This window comes from Sciurus vulgaris (assembly GCF_902686455.1).
Source record: "Sciurus vulgaris genome assembly, chromosome: 15".
Classification (NCBI taxonomy): Eukaryota; Metazoa; Chordata; class Mammalia; order Rodentia; family Sciuridae; genus Sciurus; species Sciurus vulgaris.
Window position 1 is genome coordinate 77,988,805 of NC_136476.1, and position 21,785 is coordinate 78,010,589.

Genomic DNA, 21,785 nt, shown 5'->3' on the forward strand with positions numbered 1-21,785 from the left:
CGGGGGGGAAGGGGAGACCAATAACATTTATGCAGTGGTCACTATGTTCCATGAGTATCCTGTTTTATAGATGGGAAACATAAGGCTTGAGTAATGACGTAACTTGCTCAAAGTCACCTACTTAGCACTAGTGTTAAAACCCAGGCCTATCTGACTCTATAGCTACCTGCTTCCCACTCTAGAGCCCTGCTGTCTCCACAGAGGCTACACCCAACTGGCCTCACAGAGATGATATTTGAAATGAACCAGGAAGGTTTGGTAGGATTTTGGTGGGTGAGAATCAAGGTGAACAATGTTACCAGGTAGAAGGAACAGCAGGAGCAATAGCCCAGAGGGCATGTGTGGGGAATAGCAGATAACCAGTTTGGGCAGGGTGTAGGTAAGCTTAGAGGGGCTGTGGGAGGGAAAACTGGGGAGTGGGCTGAGCCCCAGCAAAGAGAGAGTTCAATACTTCTGAGAAGGCAGTGGAGAAAGTGCTGAAAGATCTTCTAGGGCGTAGCATTGGAAATCCAATCTATTTCATCTCTGTATCACTCCTCGTAATGCATATATGTGGTAGACAGTGAATTTTGGCCAAATGAATTAATAGGAGAATGGTAGATACTTGAAATATGGTGATCATATCCTCATTAGGCATTGAGGGCTTCACTATAAAGTGGCTCTCTTCGTTCTTTTTAACTTACTTCAAATTTGGAACGAAAGCTTTTCACTTTGAATGCGTTAAAGAATAGAAGGGAAGGAGGAAGAGAGGAAAGAGGGATGGGAAGGGAAAGAGGGAAGCTGACAAGGTGGCAGAGATGGAGCAACCTGCACCCAGGTCGCAGGCTCTGAAGCTGGCCTTCACCACAGAGCACTCCTGTTTGGGGCTGTGGCACCCATTCCATGGACCTTCTGTTCCCTTCATTTGTCACTCAGTTGATGTTTGCAGGCACGTGTTTAAGAAGGAAGCGTGGTCCTCAGGCTTGAGACCCAGCTGTTCCTCTCTAGAGGCTCTGATTAGATACAGGAGATGAGGTATTTAATCACAGTGCAGGGCCTAAAGTGCTGAGCCTCCGGTAGAGGTTAGGAGAGGTGACTTCAGCCAGTGGGGAGGAATGGAGAAAGGATGAGTGAAAGCATATTTCTTAGCTGGGCATGGAGATGCACCTCTGTCATCCCAGCGACTTAGGAGACTGAGGCAGAAGGAGCACAAGTTCAAGACCAAATTTAGCAAGATCTTGTCTCAAAATCAGAAATAAAGAGGGTTGGGGATGGAATTCATTGGAGAGAACCCTGAGTTTAATCACTAGAACCACAAAAATTAATAAATAAATAAAAACATATTTCTTAAGTACTCATTGTATGTTGGGCCCTTTACTAAGAAGAATGTACCTTGTCTGGGTTGACCTCAGCACTAATTTCAGCTGTTGCGCCCATGAAGAAGTTGATCCAATGGTCCAGCTGGTCTCCTTGCCATCCCTGCCCTGTACCCATTACAGACTCATGGTCCCCTGCGGGGCACCTACTACACACTGGGCAATTGCTTACTTGTGTCCCTCATGCAGACAGTGACTGCAGCCACCTTGCTCACTTTTGTATCTGTGCTGCATCCAGCAGCCTGGCTCTCAACGTAGCACTTTGCTCATAGCAGATGCTCTGGAAATATTTTTGGGGAGGGAAGGAAAAAGAGAGAAATTTGTGAGAGTGTCCAAGATGATCCTTCTAGAAAATGGTGTCATATTTAAACCCATAGCCCCTATCTCTAAATTTCATACTTTTTCAAATATCCCACTTGTGGTTTAGTCATGGGGAACAGGGAAGACAGAATCAGCTGACTGAGGCCTAGCCTTCATTTCACTGTTTCTATGGTGTGGCTTTGGGTACATGCCTACCCGCTCTGGGCCTAGCAAGAAGGTATTTTAGTGAACAGCATGAACTCCAGGATAGACTGTAGGTTAAGGGAGGAAGAACCGACTGAACTCTGCCCTCCTCTTGAACAGCATTTTTGAAGGAAACAAACAAAAATTTGGATTTTAGACAGAATATTACTGAGAGGATGATGTGTGAAATCAAGGACTAGATTCCTACAGGGCTCAGTGATTTTCCTATGTCCTTGCAGGATGGAGGGCAAAGCTGAATACATCCTCCCAACTGAAACAAGGTATGTTGGGGAAATGAAGGATGGCATGTTCCACGGCGAAGGAACCCTGTACTTCCCCAGCGGGAGCCGATATGATGCTGTCTGGGAAAAAGGATTGGCCATCAAGGTGAATGGATGGGGGCTGCAGAGAGGGATCATTGGACAGGAAGAGCCCCACTGCTGGGATGCTCTGCCTCCCTGTCTAGCACCCACCCATATCCATTTCCTATTCTCCCCACTTCTTGATCTCCCAGAACTCTAGGATATTCTCCCTCTGGATCTGGAAGGGTCCCTGGGGAGGCTATGGTGAGTTTGAATCCTGCTATGCCTCTTATTATTTGACCTTGAGCCCATGACTTTACCTCTCTTGAGACTCGAGTTCCTCGTTTATAAACCAGGGACAGGGTTTGTATTCATTGTCTTTTGCTGCTGTAGCAAATTACCACAAATTTGGTGCCTTAAATCAGCACAGATTTATTATCTCACAGATCCAGAGGTTGGCAGTCTAAACTGAATGAGTAGGGCTGTGTTCCTGAGACTCTAGGGGACAATCTGTTGCCTTGCCTTTTCCAGCTTCCGGAAGCTACCTGCATTCCTTGGCTCCTATGCATACTTCACGCCCACCTGGGCTTCCTGCATCACGTCCTCTTGCCTCCTCTGCTTGCATCATTTTGTTTTCTTTCACCCAGACCATCCTACCTCCCTCTTATAAAGACCCCTGCGATTGTATTTGGTGCACCCAAATAACTCAGGATAATATCCCCACTTCAAGACCTTTAATCTAATTGCTTCTGCAAAGTCGTTGCCTTGCAAGTTGACATAGTCACAAGTTCCAGCATATGTGAACCTCTTTGAGGGACCATTATTCAGCCTGCCAAAGTAGTACTAGGCATCTCCTAGGATGGTTGTGAGAATAAATAAAGCAAAATATGTGAGCACTTTGCCAAGTTCCTGTCACACAGTGGGCACTCAATAAACATTAGCTCCATTACTACTACCACCTCTGCTGCTGTCACACTCATCTAGTCCAAGGGGGCTGAGCCTGGGATTTGTAGCCCATGAATAGAATTCAGAGATCAGCAAAACCTGATTTATGTACAAAAACTTCTGTGTATATGGGAGTATATGCTTTTCTCTGGGAGAGGATCTGTAAGCTTTCATCAGTTTCGCTGGGTTGATTGGGCCCTGATTCATGACCTTAAAAAAGGTTAAGAAGCACTTCTTATTTTATAACTTGGAGAATCTAAACCTCAGGAAGGGGATATGACTTACCCAAGGTCACACAGTGAATTAATAGTACTGTGGGAATTTCCACCCATGTTTCCTGATATCTAGGCCAGTGTAGTTTCTGCATCCTGAGGTTCTCTTTAGCATCAATGCAGCAAAAAACAGAATGCACGTGTTTGGACAAAGGGTTGTGGCTGATGGTGCTGACCTTCCTAGCTATGATAGTAAAAGAATAATAAATAACATTTATGAGTGCTTAATATGTCTGTGTATAGAATTCTCCAGAGAGACAGAACCAAAAGGGCACACACACACACACACACACACACACACACAAATGTGTGTATATATATATATATATACATATATATATATATCTACACATATACATACATACACACACACATATATATGTATATGTATATATGTGCATACCTATATATATGTGTATATATATATATATAGAGAGAGAGAGATTTATTAAGAGGTATTGGCTCATGAGATTATGAAGGTTGTCCCACAATCTGCCCTCTGCAAGCTGGAGCCCCTGGAATGCCAGTGGTGAAGTTCAAGTCCAAACTCAAAGGTTGAGAGCCAGAGCAGTCAATGGTGTGTTCCCAGAGTTCAAAGACCCAAGAACTAGGAGTGCTGGTATACAAAGGCAGGAGAAAATGGATATTCCTGCTCAGGCAGAGAGACAGAATTGGCCCCTCCTCTGTCTTTTTGTTCTGTTCAGGCCCTCAAAGGATTGGACGATGCCCACCTGCACTAGTGAGGGCAATCTGAAGTACTCATTCTACTGTCTCAAATGCTAATCTCTGTGGAAACACCTTCACAGACACACTCAGAAATATTTTACCAGCTATCTGGGCATCCCTTAGCCCAGTCAAGTTGACACATAAAATTAACTATCACAGTCAGGCACCATACTGAGTGTTTTAGTGCACCATCACATTGAATTCTCAATCACCCTATTAAATGTACACCATCATTATCCTAATACTACAAATGAGAAAACCAGGGCTAAGAGAATAGATTGTCTGCCTGAATTCACAGAGTTCCCATCCTTTGAGTGGCAGGCACAGAGCTCAGAACTTTATACCCATCCCCTCCAATCCTCACAGCCAGAATAACTGTGACAGTCATCACTTCCTTTCTGTGGCAGTGAGAAGGCACCTCTTCCCATGGTATCAACCTTCTTGGTAAAAAATCTCCCGCTTCTCTGAAGCACGTGCTTTCTTTGTCTTTCAGGGCATGTATACCTTTGCAGATGGGCTGCAGTATGACGCTAAGAACTGGCACTACTGTGATGGCTATGACCGGAGGTTTTACACAGAGATCTGCTTTGGCTTGAAGCCTTCAGGTATCCAGATACCCTCCTTTTCCTTCACACCCAAAAGGAAACTAAAGCAGTGCTCAGAAGTGCCACGGCCTGCTGGAGTAATTCCAAGGGGTGAAGGAACGGAGCATGAAAGAGCCAGGTCCTGGAGCCAGGAAGGACAGTCCTCAAACCTCAGCTCCATTCTACTAGCCAGGAGACCGAGAGTAAAGGACTTTGCCCCTCTGTACTTCAGCTTCTCCCCTTCAAGAAGGGAACGAGCACATCATCTACCTCACAAGATTGATGTCGATAAGATAATTCCTGTGAAGTGCTTGGAATAGTACCTCCCATGTCTGGCAGGTTCATGGCACTTGTTAGCTGTTCCTATTTATGGTACCTACTGAAACCCTAAAGTATGTAAACAGGCACACCTTTAATCCCAGGAGGCTGAGGCAGGAGGATCGCAAGTTCAAAGCCAGCCTCAGGAGGCTGGAAGTGTGGCTCAGTGGTAGAGCGCTCGCCTAGCACGCATGAGGCCCTGGGTTCAATCCTCAGCACCACATTAAAAAAATAATAATAAATGATCTCGCTGATAAGTGGATGATGACACATAATGGGGGGTGGGAGGGGGGCAAGAATGGAGGAAGGAGGGACCATATAGAGGGATAAGAGGGATGGGAGGGGTGGGGGGAAAAATAACAGAATGAATAAAAAATTATTACCCTAGGTAAATGTATGATTACAAAATAGTATGCCTCTACTTCATGTACAAACAGAGAAACAAGATGTATCCCATTTGTTTACAATAAATATGAATTAAAAAATAATCATAATAAATAAAGGGATTGTGTCCACTACAACTAAAACAAAATATTAAAAAAAGCCAGCCTCAGCAACGTAGCAAGGCCATAAGCAACTCAGCAAGACCCTGTCTCTAAATAAAATATTAAAAAGAGCTGGGATGTGGCTCAGTGGTTAAGTACCCCTGAGTTCAATACCCAGTACAAAAAAAAAAAAAAAAAAAAAGATATGCAAACAGCTAAAGTGAAAGGGCAAAACACAGCACTAATGGAGCATGTGCTCTATGGACCAGGTGCTGGGAGGGGCTCTTTGGAATCCCTGTCTCTCGACTCTCCAGAGCCCCTGCTTGAACACCTTCCCAATCCCATGTCACAGAGGAGAAAGTTGAGGTCATGGAGTCTGGACGTGTTTCCTGGTGGTGGAGCTTACCTGGGAGCCAAGTCTTCCTCTTTGTATCACACTACCTCCATGCAAAAGCCTTGTTTCATCCCAGAGGGCTATAGTTGGACCAAGCGTCTGGCTTCAGAGAGTAGTGGCTTAAGGGGCTCTCTGTGTTTCTGAGACTCATGTAAGGTCGGGTGCTTCTCAAGTAGAGCATAGTTCTCTATTCCTCAAAGACACCATGCTTTTTCCTGCCATTCTTTGACCTGGAATGCTCTAACCCACCCACTTTACTCAACTCCTTCCCAAACTTCAGGTCTCAGCTTTATGTCCCTTTTTTCAGAAACCCCTTCCCTGAATTTCTAGACTAGGTGAGATCTCCCCATGGCATATCACAGAGCAGCTGCAACCCCCCTGCAGAGCTTGGATCAGATAGAGTGTTCCGGCTCTATCTTCCTAAGCCAGCTGTGAGCAACATCAATACCGGGCTTGGTCTTATTAAGACACATGTCCCAGCACCTAGCACATTGCCTGGCGTACGGAAGGTACTCTGTAAAGAGTTTTTGCAAAAGAGATGATAATCCTGACATCGCAGTGAGGAATGGAGGTACTAACATTAACAAACTTTTTTTGGCTAGCGGGGGAGGGCCCAGAGCTGCCAGTGTAGGTTCAACTTGAGAACCTTGCACATCACACTCCTCCTGGGTTAGTTGTGACTCTGATGGGGCCTAGACTTTGTCATGAGCTCTTTACCCCAGCTGAGACCCACATGTGGGTAAAGAGCATTCAGCCCTCACATAGTGGCTGGTTTCCAAAGGGGAACCTCTGCCAGTCTCACAGGCAGTGTGGTGACCATTCTCTGGCCCTCCCCTTCTCTCCAGTGCCTCCCAGTAGAGCAGCTTATCCTAAGAGCCACTCCTTTCCCATATCACTCTGCATTTTGCCTCAGAGGGCAGGCATTGTTGGGGCAGCTCTGCTGTTTGGCAAGGCGATGGTTAGGGCTGACCCTTGACTTCTCTGCGCATCTGTGAGATGGGCATTGTCCTAAGGCTTCAGTGAGAGAATAACTGTAAAGCACTCGCACAAAATAGACACACAGTAATCATTAGCTAGTGTGCACAGCATTGGGGGTCAGAGCCAGGTGTTATCATTAGCCAATATTAGAACACCTACTGTGTGCAGGACACTGAGCTGTGAGCATGGGGCTGTGTGGATGTGGGCATCCAACTCTCCATCCAAAGAACAGGGAATGACAGGGTCTACAATTAGAGGGAACCTAAGAAGTTATTTATTCTTGGGTGCTGGGTTTGTGGCTCAGTGGTAAAGTGCTTGCCTAGCATATGTGAGGCATTGGTTTTGATACTCAGCACCACATAAAAATGAATAAATAAAGGTATTGTGTCCATCTATAACTAAGAACATTTTTTTAAAAGGAGAAGATATTTATTCCAACCTCTCCCTGTAGTGGGGCCACAGCATTCCAAGATACCGTGCAAGGTGCTGTCACAAGCTGCACTGACTCCTCTTTCCCTCCTGGGCATCCTAGTGTCCATGTTTTGGGGCTGCACCCAGATCCTCTCCTCACCTGATGTGGGCACATAGATTCCAGAGCCAGACTGCTTCCTAGCTGGATAACCTTGGGCACATTGCCTTGGGAATGCTACCTCTGTGTTCCTCCTGATCCCTTTGGGCTTCTTGGAGCATCAGTTCTCCCTCTCTCTCTGTCTCTCTCTTTCTCTCTTTTAAATTTTGAGACAGGGTCTCACTAACTTGCTTAGGGCCTCACTATGTTGCTGAGGCTAGCCTCAAACTTGCAATCCTCCTGTGTTCAGCCTCCTGAGTCCCTGGGGTTACAGTCCCACACCCGGCCAGTTTTCTTATCTATAAATGAAGCCACAGGGTTTCTCTGAGGTGTGAATGACATGAGAGAAGCATAATGCCTGGCACAAAATAATCATTCAATAAATGACAGCCACTGTGGTAACTAGGTGGGAGTCAAGTTTCCCTACGATCTGACCTTTATACCCCTGACCCATTTCCCTCCTAGTATTCTCCCTTATATGCACTTTGCTCCACAAGGTTTCCTGAGTGAAGCTAGGACTCATACTGTGGCCTTTGCCCGTGCTTTGAATGCCATCCATCTCCTGGACCTGCCCTCTTGTCCACCTGAGCAACTTTGAATCACTCTTAGGGTCTCACTGACTCCAGAACCTGAGTCCTTATCATGGTGTTCCTAGAAGTAGAGGAGGAAGGGGAAGAGGAGGGGTCAGGAAGAAGAGTGGCCTTCCCAGACCCTGCTCACAAGCCCATTTTCAGAACGCTCCCTTGGGTCTCTGTTCTTGCTCGGCTTGCTCCGAGCCCAGGGAATGTTTAGTCCAACATGAGCATCCAGCCACAGTGGGCCTCATGGGGGCATTGGTTTGGATTTGGCCTTGGTGGTGAAGTCGTTGTTCACCTTTTAAGGTATCTCTCAACTCACCAACATGGACCCACCTAGAAAAATCCCTCCAGCTGCCTATGACTGTGGAGATGGCTTCTACAACCCCAACACGAGGATAATCAAGGACTATAGGAACCGCTTTCTGAGAAATGCAGGTGGGTTTATTCAGACACCCTTGGCATGCTTTCTCTTCTCCTCATCCACACACAAGAGTGTGCATTTGATCACAATGAACCTTTTGATGACAAGACAAAAATTGGATTTTTCACGGCTGGTAAGTCTGTATATAGTCATAGAGTGGGGTCGCGGTGTCCGCGGCCTGACTGTGCTTGCCCGTGAGCGCAGCACTGAAAGGACTGAAGTCGTCATTCGTGCACGCATTACTTCAACAGCATTTAACGGACACCTACTCTGTGCTAGACACTGTGCTTGGTCAGCAAAGCTAGACACAAAACCCTTTCCCCACAGGCTGCGATTCTAACCGGCAGCAGACAAGGACTACAAATAGTTGGTTATGTTATAGAATAAGCACCACCTAAAGGAAAACTATGGCTGTAGGAGGGGGGAAATAGGTATCCCAGAGAGATGGGAGGGATGCTGTGGAAGCCAGATAAAGGAACACCTGATCCAGGCTGGCACATCGAAGGAAGTTTCAAGGATATGACAACTAAGTTGAGACCTGGGGGTTAACTGGGAATTGACCGCAGGTTCCTGTTAGGGGAACAGCACAGATGCAGGCAGAGGGAGGAGCGAGGCTGTGTGGTCCAGGAAGGCTTCTTGGCCTCAGCCAGCTGGCGAATTCAGTTGAGTAAGTGAACACAAAGCTGATCAGCCTGAGAAGAACTGATGTTCAGTGCCTTAAAGCACAGGAGACCGATGTCCAAATAAGAACATGAACATTTTTCTGTAATGCAATGCTCCCTAATGTTTAATCCTTTTCCTGAAGTCACAGTCCTACTAGGAATAACAGTAGCTGTGGGTCCTAAGCCACACATGCATACACACAAGTACACGTGTTCACATGCACATTTTGCATAGTCTTAAGGGGCTGATGGTCTCTCTGGAGACTCAGGTCAAGAAACTTTGCCATGTCATGAGAAAGAAACTGCCAAATGGACCAGAATGGCCTTACTGGTTGTGGACAGCATCCTCTCCAATAATGACAGCCAATACTGATCAGAAAGTTGCCTTTGAGGAAGGCATAAGAGCAAAGCAAACAGTCGGCTGATCTGTGACTGGAATCCTGGGGCTGGGGCTACTGTAGGAACAAGGCGAATGTGCACTCTCCGACTGTCCCGACTCGTGTTTCTTTGATGACTTTCCTTTCTCCATGAACCAGGGCACTTCTTACTCTGTAGAGCACCAATTCTGCTGAATGCTCCCAGGCTCACTGAGGAGTTTCCTGGTCAGACGAGCTAAGGAGTTATCACACCCAGCAGTACTGACCAGGTTATTTACTGAAGGCTTCTCAGGACTTTGACATGCTGAAAGGCTTTGTGCTTTTCCTCAGGTAGCATGTATTCAACTGTAATTAACTACTCATTTCTGCAGTTATTTGCTTAATATCCAGCAGATCCACGTGAGAAGGGACCGTCTGTCTTGCTTCCACTTGTATCAGTCAGGGACCAGCCAGAAAAGCAGAAAGAAGTGAATATCAGCAGCTCAGCTCAGTGGCCACTGGAGAACTGAAAAGGCAAATGGCTACACTGAGGTGACAGAGAAAGGAGCTGCAGGAGGAGCTCCTGCCTCCAGGACCAGGGCCAACACCAAGAGCCTGGGGTAGGAGGATGGGGAAGGTCAATAGAGGGACCCCAAGGAACCACAGCCCAGACCTCCAAGAGGGCACTGTCTGGCGGGGGTTGGCTCTCTGGGGGCTCTGAGGAGGGGCCCTGGAGTTGGGAACCCTGGCCTCTGAGGAAGGTGCACTGGCCAGCAGAGCCTCCAAAGAGAAGGTTGAAGCTGATTCTGGGAGTGTAGGATAAAAACAAAACAAAACAAAAAGCCCGGAAACTGGACGTGACATGCCACTCCTGAGTGACACTGGCACCAAGAGCAAGCAGAGTAGAAGAGACTGTGAGTCCTCTGACAGTCTGCAGGAGCCAGTCGGCAAAGACCCTGCACAGCAGAGCAGAGTACGAGGGGTAAGCGCGGCTTCCGCCTGGCCCAGTCCACATCCACACCGCCCTCTGCAGCCACGTCTCTGTGCCTTCTTGTACAACAAGTTGCAATCACTCTCCCTGAAGAAACCGCACCTCTACCCTCAAGGGGAAATGAGAGAGAAGCCCTGTAGACACTGTATCCATCCTGGACCAACACTGCCCCTCGGCTGACCTGCCTGAATATTCTGTAACCTGCAAGCCACCGCCAAGACTCCTACAAAACAATGAGAAGGAAAGAGGAACAAACCAGTTAACAAAAACAAACGTGTAGGTCAACAGAGAGGCAAAGGTAGAGCTCTACTCGCAGGTGCAAGCAAGGAAGAAAAACATCGTTGCTACGGTCCTCTTTCTGTAACTGGTCACCAGGCTGTGAGTGATATTTATTGATGCTTTCCTCCATTAGCCCTACCATGTTCTCTTCGTCTCCAGCTGATGTTTCAACTGGTCTGGCTTTTTTCCCAGTAGGGTGATCCTAACTTTCATGCTGGGGATTGAACCCAGGGCCATGTGCTTGGGAGGCAGACACTCTACCAACTGAGCTATATCTCCACCCCCTAACCTTCATTCTTAAAGGATCTCATTCCTTACTAGTCCTGCCAAAAAAAGTTGTTAGTTGGCTTATTTTTTCATTAACTTTTACTATCGACAGTGGAAGCACTAACAGGTGCCCTGGAGAACCCCCCGGGCTCTCTGATTATCCCCTTTTCCAACTGCATAGCAGCACCCCAGCTTCCCTGGGGATCAGGAGTAGTCACTCCAACCAGCGCAGTACACCCCTCCCCTGCATTATTTGCGTGTGGCTTCAATGGCTCAAGCATCAGAAATGCAAGGTGGCTTTTTCAGCCTCCAATTCAATAGAGCCTCTCCTGATAGGACCATTCCTCCTTGAGAACTAAGGCCTTTAAACAAGTAAAGTTCAAAATCACAGGAAAAGAAGCAAAAATTTTTTCTGCTTAACCTCTGGCATACTATTGTAGCCAAGCACAGGCCTAGCACACAATAGTTATTCACTAAGTATATATGAAACAGGGGCTGGAGATGTAACTCAGTGGGAGAACATTTGTCTATCATGTCTAAGGCCCTGGGATCCATCTCTGACACTGCAAAAGAAAGAAAAAGTACATATGATAGAGATAAATTAAGGACTGAATGTTTGCTGGGAATCTGTACCAGGGCAATATGTTTGTTTCATTTCCCAAATGTATTTGACCATTAATTTAGTTGGGAGGTGGGGCAGCAGGAAGCATTTTAAGGAACTAGGTTTCCATGGAATATATTCTGGAGCATTCTGTGTTCGTATCATCTGTCTTCAGTTTTGGTGAAATGCAAGTAATTCATTTTCAGCTTCTTAGGTTAGAACTGTATTCCAGTTCTGCCTCCCAGAGATGTCATCCTGGTCCCATGGAGACTCACAGTCTAGTGGTCCAGGAAGACACATAAACATAGAGTTACCATGTAATATAAACTGAGTCCTGGTGGAGGGGAGCCCTGAGGGATGAGAGGGGATTGAAGAAGAGAGGTGTTCACTGGCTGGGATGGAGGATGTCACTCAGGAAGAAGGTCACAGACACCATGGACCTCAAAGAATGAATGGGGAGTTCATGAAGAGGAATGTCGAGGACAGGCATTCCAGGCAGAGTTACAGAAAAGCTTGTCATGACTGGAGAACAAGAAATTATGATTCCCAGAATCCTGTGGGCAGAAGAAGCCATGCTTGGTGATTAAGTTGTTAGCACATGGGAAGAGAAGGCCATTTTTAGGAGGTCTGCAGAATGATGGACACAGACAGTCTGCAGATATTTGTTGAGTATTTGCTGATTCTGGCTCTGGTAATTATGTCACAGAATCATCTGTCAAGGAGCAGAGACACTAGTGCTGAAATGAATCATAACAATAGAGTCGCTGCCAGGAAGTTAGGGATACCTCACCCTGGAGGCCAGCAAGCCAGGGAGAGTTCCTGGAAAAACCAGAATCTACTCAGAAACCTAGAGAAAAATAGACAAGTGCACAAGGTTGGAAAGAGTGTTGAAAACAGAGGAAACAGCATGAGTAAAAGTTCAGAGTCGGGAAAGAACATTTTACCTCTAGGGAGCCACAAGTAGTTCAGGATCATAAGATTATGATATGTGGGGGAGAAAGGGCAAGAGAGGAAGCCCAGGCCATGGGCAGGGTGAAGGCAGTAGGAAAGGTCTCGAGTCTTTTCACCCTATGACAGTAGGGAGCAGGGAAGGTCTTAGCAGGTAGCATAGTAACCACTTTGTCCTTTAGAAAGACTTCTCTGCTTAGAGAAGAGGCCAAAGGGGGCAAAATTAGATAGAAGATCCTTCTGGTAAGATTGGGGGGGCACCTGACAGGACCAAGGGTGCAGGTGGCAGGTGGTAGCATAGGAGACCTGGATTCCCAGTCCTGGAGTCCTCCCTCTCAAGCTGACTGCTGGCTGTCCCTGCATCAGTGCCTTCCCTGTCTGGCCCCTTTCTCTTCATCTGTAAAATGAGGGAGTTGGGCTGGATAATTTCTAGGGTTGCTTCTAACCTTAAGAGTTCAGGATAGAGGAGAAATATAGCCAGAGGATATTTTGGTCCAGATATTATAAGATGGTCCAAGTTCAGAGTATCCCAAAAACCACTAAAAGGGAGCCTCTGTTCTTGGACACCTAGTCATTACCCCTGACTCACCTCCCCCTGCCAGGGACTGACCATCTTATCTTGCTCAGGGCCTTTCTCTCCTGCATTCCAATCTGCCTCCATAAACAGTGCTTCCTGTTGGCATCCTGAGGCAGGGGTTGGTGGCTCTCTGGGCCTGGCGTGGGTGACTGAGGCCATCCCAGCGTAAACACAGTGCCTCTGCCACTGCTATTATGAAGCCATGCCACTTGGGGGGGGGGGGGTCAGGGCTGGGCACTCGTTTTTTCAGGAGGTCACAGACTGGGGCACCAGCAAAGAGTTGCCTCTGGTTCCCCTGCAGGCTCTCTTCAGACCTCAGCTCTTTCCCTGTCTCCCGTGGGCTCATTTTCCCTCAGAAGCTTGCTTTAGGCCTAACTGGTAAGACCCAGCTGCTGCTAAACTACAAACATGCTGGATAAATCCAGGTTTACAGGACACAGGTGTTGGAGAATGCCTTTCTTAACTGGGGAGGGTGGTACCTTGCTGGATTGCTGTGCAAATCATTTTTCTCTTGTGTGGGGGTTGGAATCTTGCTTTGCTACCCAGGTAGGTCTTGAACTCCTGGCTCAAATCATCCCCTGTAGCTGGGATTATGGGTGCACCCCAATGCCCTGACCTTGCTGTAAAAATTTAAATTCATCCTTCCACTCATTAAAAAGACTTTGAACACCTACAACATGCCAGGGGATCAGGGCAGGCAATATATTCTGACTACGGCTCTCAAACCTTTGTCTCACAGTAAAGAATGCTTTACATCCTGGCCCCATTCTCTCACACACACATATGCATGCACATGCATATGTGTGTCTTTGCACATGCAATGTACTGTGGTATTTTCTCTTCTATTTATTTCTTTTAAATACTGGTTACTATGCACTAAATTAGTTTTGCAATCCCTGTAAAAGTCAGGACCCGCCACTGTAGATCATTGTTGCAGGCTTCCTTCCCTGACCCACCTGCCACCCTCCACTGCCCTGCCTGCTTTAGATGTCTATCCTCTGTAGCCTCCCTCACAGTACTTAGCCAGTGACAGTGGAAGTATCTTTATTTTGGATCCCTGCCCTTGAGGGCAGGGATCATGTAACTGTGCAAGTCTCACTATGTCCCCAGCATCTCACACAAGTCCCATGAGTTGGAGCTGATTAAGTGTAAAAGAAAAAGCAGGGAAGGAGGTAGAGCACCTGCTTGCAAGTCCCTCATATTCTTCAACTAATTATACAAAATTCAATACCTGGCACATAATAGACAACTTATTATTCTGAATAATGAAAGCAATCTTCTGTATGTCTATGCACCCCCAAGTTTTCAAAGCAGCTTAACAGCCATCAGAGGTCTCAACCCAGTGGCTCTCAAACCACATCTGGTCTGCAAAGTTTTTGTTTGGTTGTTCCAATGCTTGAAATTGCTTGGGTTTGGAGCTCCAGTCCTGGACACACCATGGACCAGCTGTGTGATCATGGGTGGGTTACTTTTCCTTCTAGAACCTCAGTTTCCTCATCTGTAAAATGGGCATTATACTTCTCCAGAGTTATGGTTAGGAAAGATGAGATTCAGTATGCAGAATACATAGTACAGCACCTGGGCCAGGACAGGTGTGCTGTGATTGGTGGTTGTATCTGATGTTAGGATGATTGTTCATTCAGACTGGAGGAGAGAGAAGAGAGTTAGGCTCTGATGATTATTAAGCTTTCTCTGCTCCACAGCAAAGAAGTCTCTAGGGAGACACGTGATTGGATATGCTTAATCCTCTACAGAGCTTTTGCTTGGGAAATGAAATGCTGCTCTCCATCTGCAGGCTCTCAGTCCCAGCCTAATTTTAAAGGTCCATCTTCCATCCTCTGGCCTCTTCCAACCCGTCCTAGTCCAGCCAAGCTAGCTGCCATGCATTGGTATCCACATCCCGCATATTTTACCCCATTCCCCTTTACATATTACCCCAGCACAGATTGCCCTTCCCCCTTTCTCCACCTATCACCATTCTCCTCTCCTGTCAATGCTTGCCACCTGACAGAAGGCCATGAATCACCAAAGAACAGTGTGCAGCTTCCTCTGCTCACCCCCAGCTCAGAGAGAGGAAGCTGGGGAGGGAATGCCCACTGTGGAGGAGCTTACCAGCTTCTCTCACCGGCTCTTCCCAATAGGGTAATTTGCACGAACCACAATTACAATGTGATACCTGGACTCAGATAGGTTAATAACTTGCTCATGGTTACACAACTAGTGACAAAATTAGATTTGAACCCAAACCTTCCCAAAGCCTGTTTTCTGTGGTCTGAATATGCGTAGTGTCCCCCAAGATCCATTTGTTAAAGGCTTAGTACCTACGGTGGTGCTATGGAGATGCTGTGGTCATTTAGAAGGTACGGCCTTACGAGAGGTCCTTAGGCTATTGGGCACACACCATCCAAGGAGACTGTGGGACCCTGGTCTCAGTCTCTCCGCTTGGCTTTCTGGCTTGTGATGTAAACTGCTCAACCATGTCTCCTGCCATGATGTGCTGCCCTCACCAGAGGCCCAAAGCAATAGGGCTGCCCAGTCTTGGACTAGAATCTTCAGAAGCACAAATTAAATAAACCTTTTCTCTTTTAAGTTGTCACAGATGTTCTGTTATAGTAACAGGAAACTGACTAATATAATACTGTTCCTTTCATCCTTCTCGCCAGCTTTGTGCCTAGCCTAGTTTGTTCTGTGTGCACCTCTCTAGACAGGGGCATGTCTGATTCATAGTTTTCCTCCACCAGGCACAATTCCTGAAACACATTGGGAGCTCAGTAAGCTTCCTAAATGAATGAAAAGGTTCTCTTAGAGTCTTAAGACAAAGCACCATAGTCCCTAGAATGAGATGCTACCTTATTTGAAAAGAGGTCCTTTCTTTATACACTGAGAGCCAATAAGGAAGCATTTGAAGATATTTGAGATAATTGCCTTTAATATGATGGGAAATTGGGAGATTAACTAACCCTGCCCCCTCCTACATGTCCCTTTCAATCCTCTAAGGAAGGCTAAGCCCGATCCATGTTGGCAGTTTGTACGTGTATCTCTTTCATGTCGCTGTTCCTTGCCTTGACGTTACTCGTAGGAATCATTTGCAAAATAACTGCACCACTAATCCTTACTCCCTCCCCGCAATTAATGATACCCCATGCGAGTGTCTCCGATGAAAGGCACATTATTAATATTCAAAGAAAAAACCCTCATAACCATTTTAACATATACAACTAACAATGAACTAAATTTGCTTTGTGGAAGACAGAGAGTGAGCATCCCAAATTAGTTTATGTAAAAGCTGAAATTCTTCCCCGAAAGGTCTCAGTACCATCCTCAAAGAATATCCTGATCATCAGAAATGCCGTCAAGATTCCCGCCAACATTATCCCCTTTGTTGTCTGAAATGTCGAATCAAGCACATCTGGCAAATGTCCTAGAGCTCACAAATCTTTCAAACAGCATATAATTCCCAATGGTTAAAGAGATAACGCCACCGCTTAATCGTGCTGCTCTTCAAAATAGCACCAACTTTCCTTCAATCAGAAACAATGGCTTTGGCTTCTTAAAAATATCACACACCAGTGATTATTTGCAGAGAGAGCCCTTTTGCGTTTGAACCTATGGGTTCCAGATAGAATTCAAAATCAAGACCACAAGCCTCATTTGAATGCATGCTGTTAGGTGGACACAGGGAAGAAGGGGTGTGAATTGGGGGTCTACACAGTGACCCACGGTGTGATTCAGAGTCTTTGGGAGGTGACAGGGGCTTCACCCAGGATGAGGCTGAGGAGGATGAAGACGATGATGGAGATGAGAGCCAACGCTGAGGGAGCACTTACTCTGCCCTTTTTCCACGGAGGAAAAGGGGAATCCTCATGAGAGCCTTGTCTGGCAAATGAAGAGGCCGAGGCTCTGTGAGCTGATGAATTTCTCCAGGGCATCTTGAGGAATAGGATTCACACTCAGTCTCGTCTGCTTCCAAGGTCTTCCCCTCTCCACTCTGCCTGTTCAGCCCCAAGACCATCTATTCAAAGGTACTTACCTGCTCCCCAGGCACCTTAGAAAAGGGTGACTGACACCTATGCTGCCGGGTAGCACCTGGAAACGAAAGGCCACTGTGGTCTTCTAAAGTTTATCTGGCACTGTTGTTGTCGAGGTTGTTTTTTGGCACCAGGGACCGAACCCAGGGGAGCTCTACCAGTGAGCTGTGTCTCAAGCCCTTTTTATTTTTGGAGACAGCCTCACTAAGTTGCTGAGGGCCTCAAACTTGCAATCCTCTTGCCTCAGCCTCTTGAGTCAATGGGATTGCAGATATACACCACTGTGCCCAACTCTGGCATTGTTTAAACAGTTGAAAATGGGAACACCCCAAATGTCCACCAGAAGGGGACTAGTCAAATAACATATGGTATATTCTTACAATAGAATACAATGTAGGCATTAAAAATGGTAGCAGAGAAATAAACCTTATTATACACAAAGATATCCATGTTCAATTTCAGGTGATAAAGAAAGATAATAATGAGTATTTACAGCATGCTTGCTATGCTGTTATAAGCACATAACAGGCATTATTTCATTTCATTTCATCTAATCCTTATAGTAACACAGAAAAATAGGATCACTTGAGTCCAGGAGTTTGAGACCAGCCTGGGAAACATAGTAAGACCCCATTGTTTTTTTAAAAACTGGACAAAAGTGCTGAGGGGGTGGCTCAGTGGTAGAGCACTTGCCTAGCATGCATGAGGCCCTGGTTCTCACACCCAGCACCACAAAAAAGTACAAACAAAAAACCTGGCCAATGATCAAGGGACTCTCCATGCCTCCGACAAACCGAGACTACTCTAATCTTGAAATCACTGCCTTTCTCAGACAGGTGAGAAACCTGAGATCCAGAGGGCAGATCACATGCCTGACCCCACACAGCCTGGCCATGTAGATCTGGGGCCAGAGCCCTGCTTTCCCACTGCCAGCCACGGCTCTCTCTGAAAACCCAGCTACCTCTCCACGGTGCCTCCCTAGCGGTTTCTGCAAAATGGCAGAGTGAGTCTCCCACACAGCCCCCTCCCATCATCTCTCCAGCAAGACAAAAGGCAATTTACCCAAATGTGATAATCACCTGGAGGCTGGCATGCAGGGGCATCCCTGCTTTATCTGTGGTATTGTCAAAAGCACTGTAATGAAGGCTTTGTGGAGGGATAATATCACACTCGTTACTGCCAGATGAAATGCCCGTGCCGATCGCACATCCCTGCCAGCAGACATGGCATTTGCTGAAAGCAAAAGGGGTGGAAGGGAAGCCTTGAGCACTGAAGCCTCCCCTGCCAGGCACTCACCACATTCCGGCCCTTTGAGGAAATGCCATTATCCCTATTTGGCAGATGGGGAAACCAAGGCTTGAGAAGTAGGTTATTTACCAATGGTCTTGCTTCTATGAAAGGGAAGAATCAGAATTTGAACGCAGACCTCTCTGATACCAGGGGCCATGCTCTGAACCAGTGAGCTATGCTGTAGCCCTTCTGCGTCATGAACCTCTCTGGGAATCTAGGCAAAGCTATGGGCATTCTCCCCAGTTTTTCGAACCCATCAGCAGAACTTTGCTACAGAAGGCAGGATCAGCCACCTGGGAGCCATCCACGGGCTCCTGTCGCGATCCCCGCTCTAGGAGAGCTTGCCCCTGCTTGCCATCCCTCCTGGCCTGCGGAGTTGCCCATTGAGCCCAACTCCAAAGGCCCTGGAAATCCCCTCCAGCCACAGTGCCCATCAGGTTCTGGGAACAATGTGTCCCCCGCCCCCACAGCAGCCTGGAGGCATCCAGAGGACACAGCTTCCCTTTCCGTGGCCGGAGTCAGCCCAGCCAGCACCCACAAGATTTGTCTGTCTCCTTTAATAGAAGTGCGTGCAAGGCCAAAGCCCATGCTCTGGAAGTCAGAGCCTTTGGCTCAACCTCAGGTCTAAGAGAAGCAGACAGCTTGGGAGCTGAGCTTAGAGTCAGCCAGATCTGCAGTCAGATCCCAGCCAGATGCTTACCAGCTGTGTGACCTTGAGCTCGTCTCTAACTTCTCTGAGCTTCAGTTTCTTCATCTGAAAAATGGGGATAGAAATGGGACCTTGGCCACAGGGTTGTGGTGAGCATGAAGGGAGAGAATGCTGGGGGTACAGCGGGAACAGAACTCGTCCAGGCCAAGTGCCTGGGACATGTCAGCAACCTGAGTGGCTTATTTTGCACCCTGGGATGCAGTTAAAAAGCAGGGCCTCCCTGACTTCATGTTCAAAGGAGGAGCTGCTGTCACTTGGGCCCTATGGCCTCTGTCCACCTGCTTTTTTGTTTTTAATATTTTTAGTTGTAGATGGATACAATGCCTTTATTTTGTTTATTTAGTTTTTCATATGGTGCTGAGAATCAAACTCAGTGCTTCACACATGCTAGGCAAGCGCTCTACCAGTGAGCCCCAGCCCCAGCCCTGTCCACCTGCTTCTGATGCCAATTTTAAACTGGTCTTGAGGCCTGCAGGTTCCTGCTGTCCCTCTCCCTTGGTGTGCTGTTCCAGATGTGGGCCCCATCATCACCATTTCCTATCCATCGAGAGCCTCAGACTCCCAAGCTCCCCCTAGACACATGCCTTCACGAGCCACTGTGTACCCTAGGATTTTGAGTAGGAGCTAGACCCAGTACCTACCCCTCAAACCAGATGCATAAGCAGATGATCACAGCTGGGTTGGCCTGGGGCCTGAGTGCTTCCACCCTCAAAATATAGTTCAGTAATAAAAATAACACAAACCATCCAAGACCCCTAACACAACCCTCTACTCCCTGTCATGTTCATGCTTATGTTTAATTTGAAATATCAAACACAAGATTTCCTCCCCCTAAAAGTGAGAAGTGCCCCTGTTTCTCTGGTGCCACCACAGCTGGAATCACAGTGGCCGAGGCAGCACAAAGAAGAGTGAGCATGTCCCCAGCATAGTTGAAATGATGTCCTGGACAAGGAGGTGCCCGGCCAGGTCTTAAAGGACAGGAGTTGGATGTTGCTGCATAGAAGGGAAGGAACAGCATGGGCAAAGGCACCAAGAGACCTAGGGAACCCGGGTACTCAAGATGGAGCCCTGAGCTCTGCCTGTGTGTTGGGGGTTGGGGGAGGAATCTGGCATGATGGACAGATTGGGCTTTGACAGCAGTGGATCTGAGCTGGGCATTCAAGGCAGAGGGACCTCATGTGGGCTACTGAGGGCCTTGAGTTCTGATTGGGGAGTTTGGCTTCTGTCCTTCAGACAGCAAGCAGTAAGGACTATAATGGAAAGGGTTTTCAGGGAAGAGCGTAGTGGCCATGGGTAGCAGCTCTGAAGACAGACTTGACTATGACCCTGTATCTACTCACTAGCTGTGTGAGCTCAGGTAGATATCCTCACCTCTCTGAGCGTCAGTACACTCCCTGTGAAACACATGACAGCATTGAATTTGCAAATTGCCTCAAGGATTCAGTGAATTCTAGTCTTTCAAGGAGTTCTATAGATTGCTGCTTTCCATCCCTCCTGGATGTCCCTACTACCCTGGCCCAACTGAGCCCTTAGCATCTGCCAACTGGACAACAGGCTCCCAACTGCTAGGGCACCTTCAGTCCATCATCTGTATGCAGCCAGAGAGCAGGAGCCAGAAGGAGTGTGCAAAGGCTACAAATGGGGTCGGGCTGACAGAGTGATCATGGCACTTGGCTCCTCTGAGCTGCCTAGGTATGGTGGCTAGGCGTCACGAATGTGGTTAGCAAACACAGATCCAATTACTAGTGCTCGTAAAATGAAGGCAGGAATCAAGAATAGCACTATAGCCAGTGCTGATTGTGCACCCTCCACCCTGCACACACTTGCTCTGGAGGGATGTGGGGAGTTCAAGTCAGCGTGCTCTGCCCCTGGCACCTCCCATCTGGGGGCACCTTGCTGCACAGAGGATGGCTCTGGTATGTAAGGGTCTGTATTGCCCACAAATACAAGCCAACTCTGCCTCTGGACCTCAACAGCAGGACTGTCCCAACAATGTCAGAAGACTGGCTGTGTGGCACCTAATGAGATGATCTTCTCCAGCTTAGGGCTTCCTAGGAGATTTCCAAGACTCATTGTGACTATGAGCACTTCTCCCCATACCTATCACCTGGATCCTAGCACACACCTGAGAAAACACCGTCTGCACAGTCACAGAGGTGTTGAAGGACTGCATGAGAAGGGGCATGCAAAGTGACACCTGACACACAAAAGTCCTTTCTAATACCAGGCAGCTATGTCCCTTGCCTGACTCACCCCTCCCCAGTGATACCCCTAATCCTGCTGCCATAGGCCTGACCTTAGAGACCTACCAAGTCATTTCAATATATTAAAACAGAATGTAACCACACTCCCACATTGAATATAAATGTTTTGCTCTTAAAACTTTGAAAGAATCTTTCTAACCTTGCTTGGGTAATTGCTTAACTACAAGTTTAACAATTGGCTGTGATTTCTTGAGAGTCATGTGCATGCTGGAAAATTCTGGCAAAATGAGGAAATGGAGCCTGCAAATGGGATTTCAAATATAATGAAATTGTTTTGCTTTCTAAATTTAATTAATCTAATCTGAATGTATTAATTAGAACATTTATTATTTCAGTTTTGCAGTTTCTCTTTTTGATATTTTAGAGTCAATCATTTTTTTCCA

The 21,785-nt window shown here is 47.1% G+C and overlaps 1 protein-coding gene across 1 annotated transcript in view; it reads left to right on the plus strand.

Moving 5' to 3' along the window:
• Positions 1 to 21,785, plus strand: part of MORN5 (MORN repeat containing 5) — a 32,278-nt gene that overhangs the window by 2,587 nt on the left and 7,906 nt on the right. Inside the window, exons 2-4 of the mRNA XM_079113960.1 lie at positions 2,099 to 2,246; positions 4,598 to 4,709; positions 8,313 to 8,444. Of these exons, the coding sequence (XP_078970086.1) occupies positions 2,099 to 2,246; positions 4,598 to 4,709; positions 8,313 to 8,444 (392 nt within the window). The remainder of the gene's footprint in view (positions 1 to 2,098; positions 2,247 to 4,597; positions 4,710 to 8,312; positions 8,445 to 21,785) is intronic.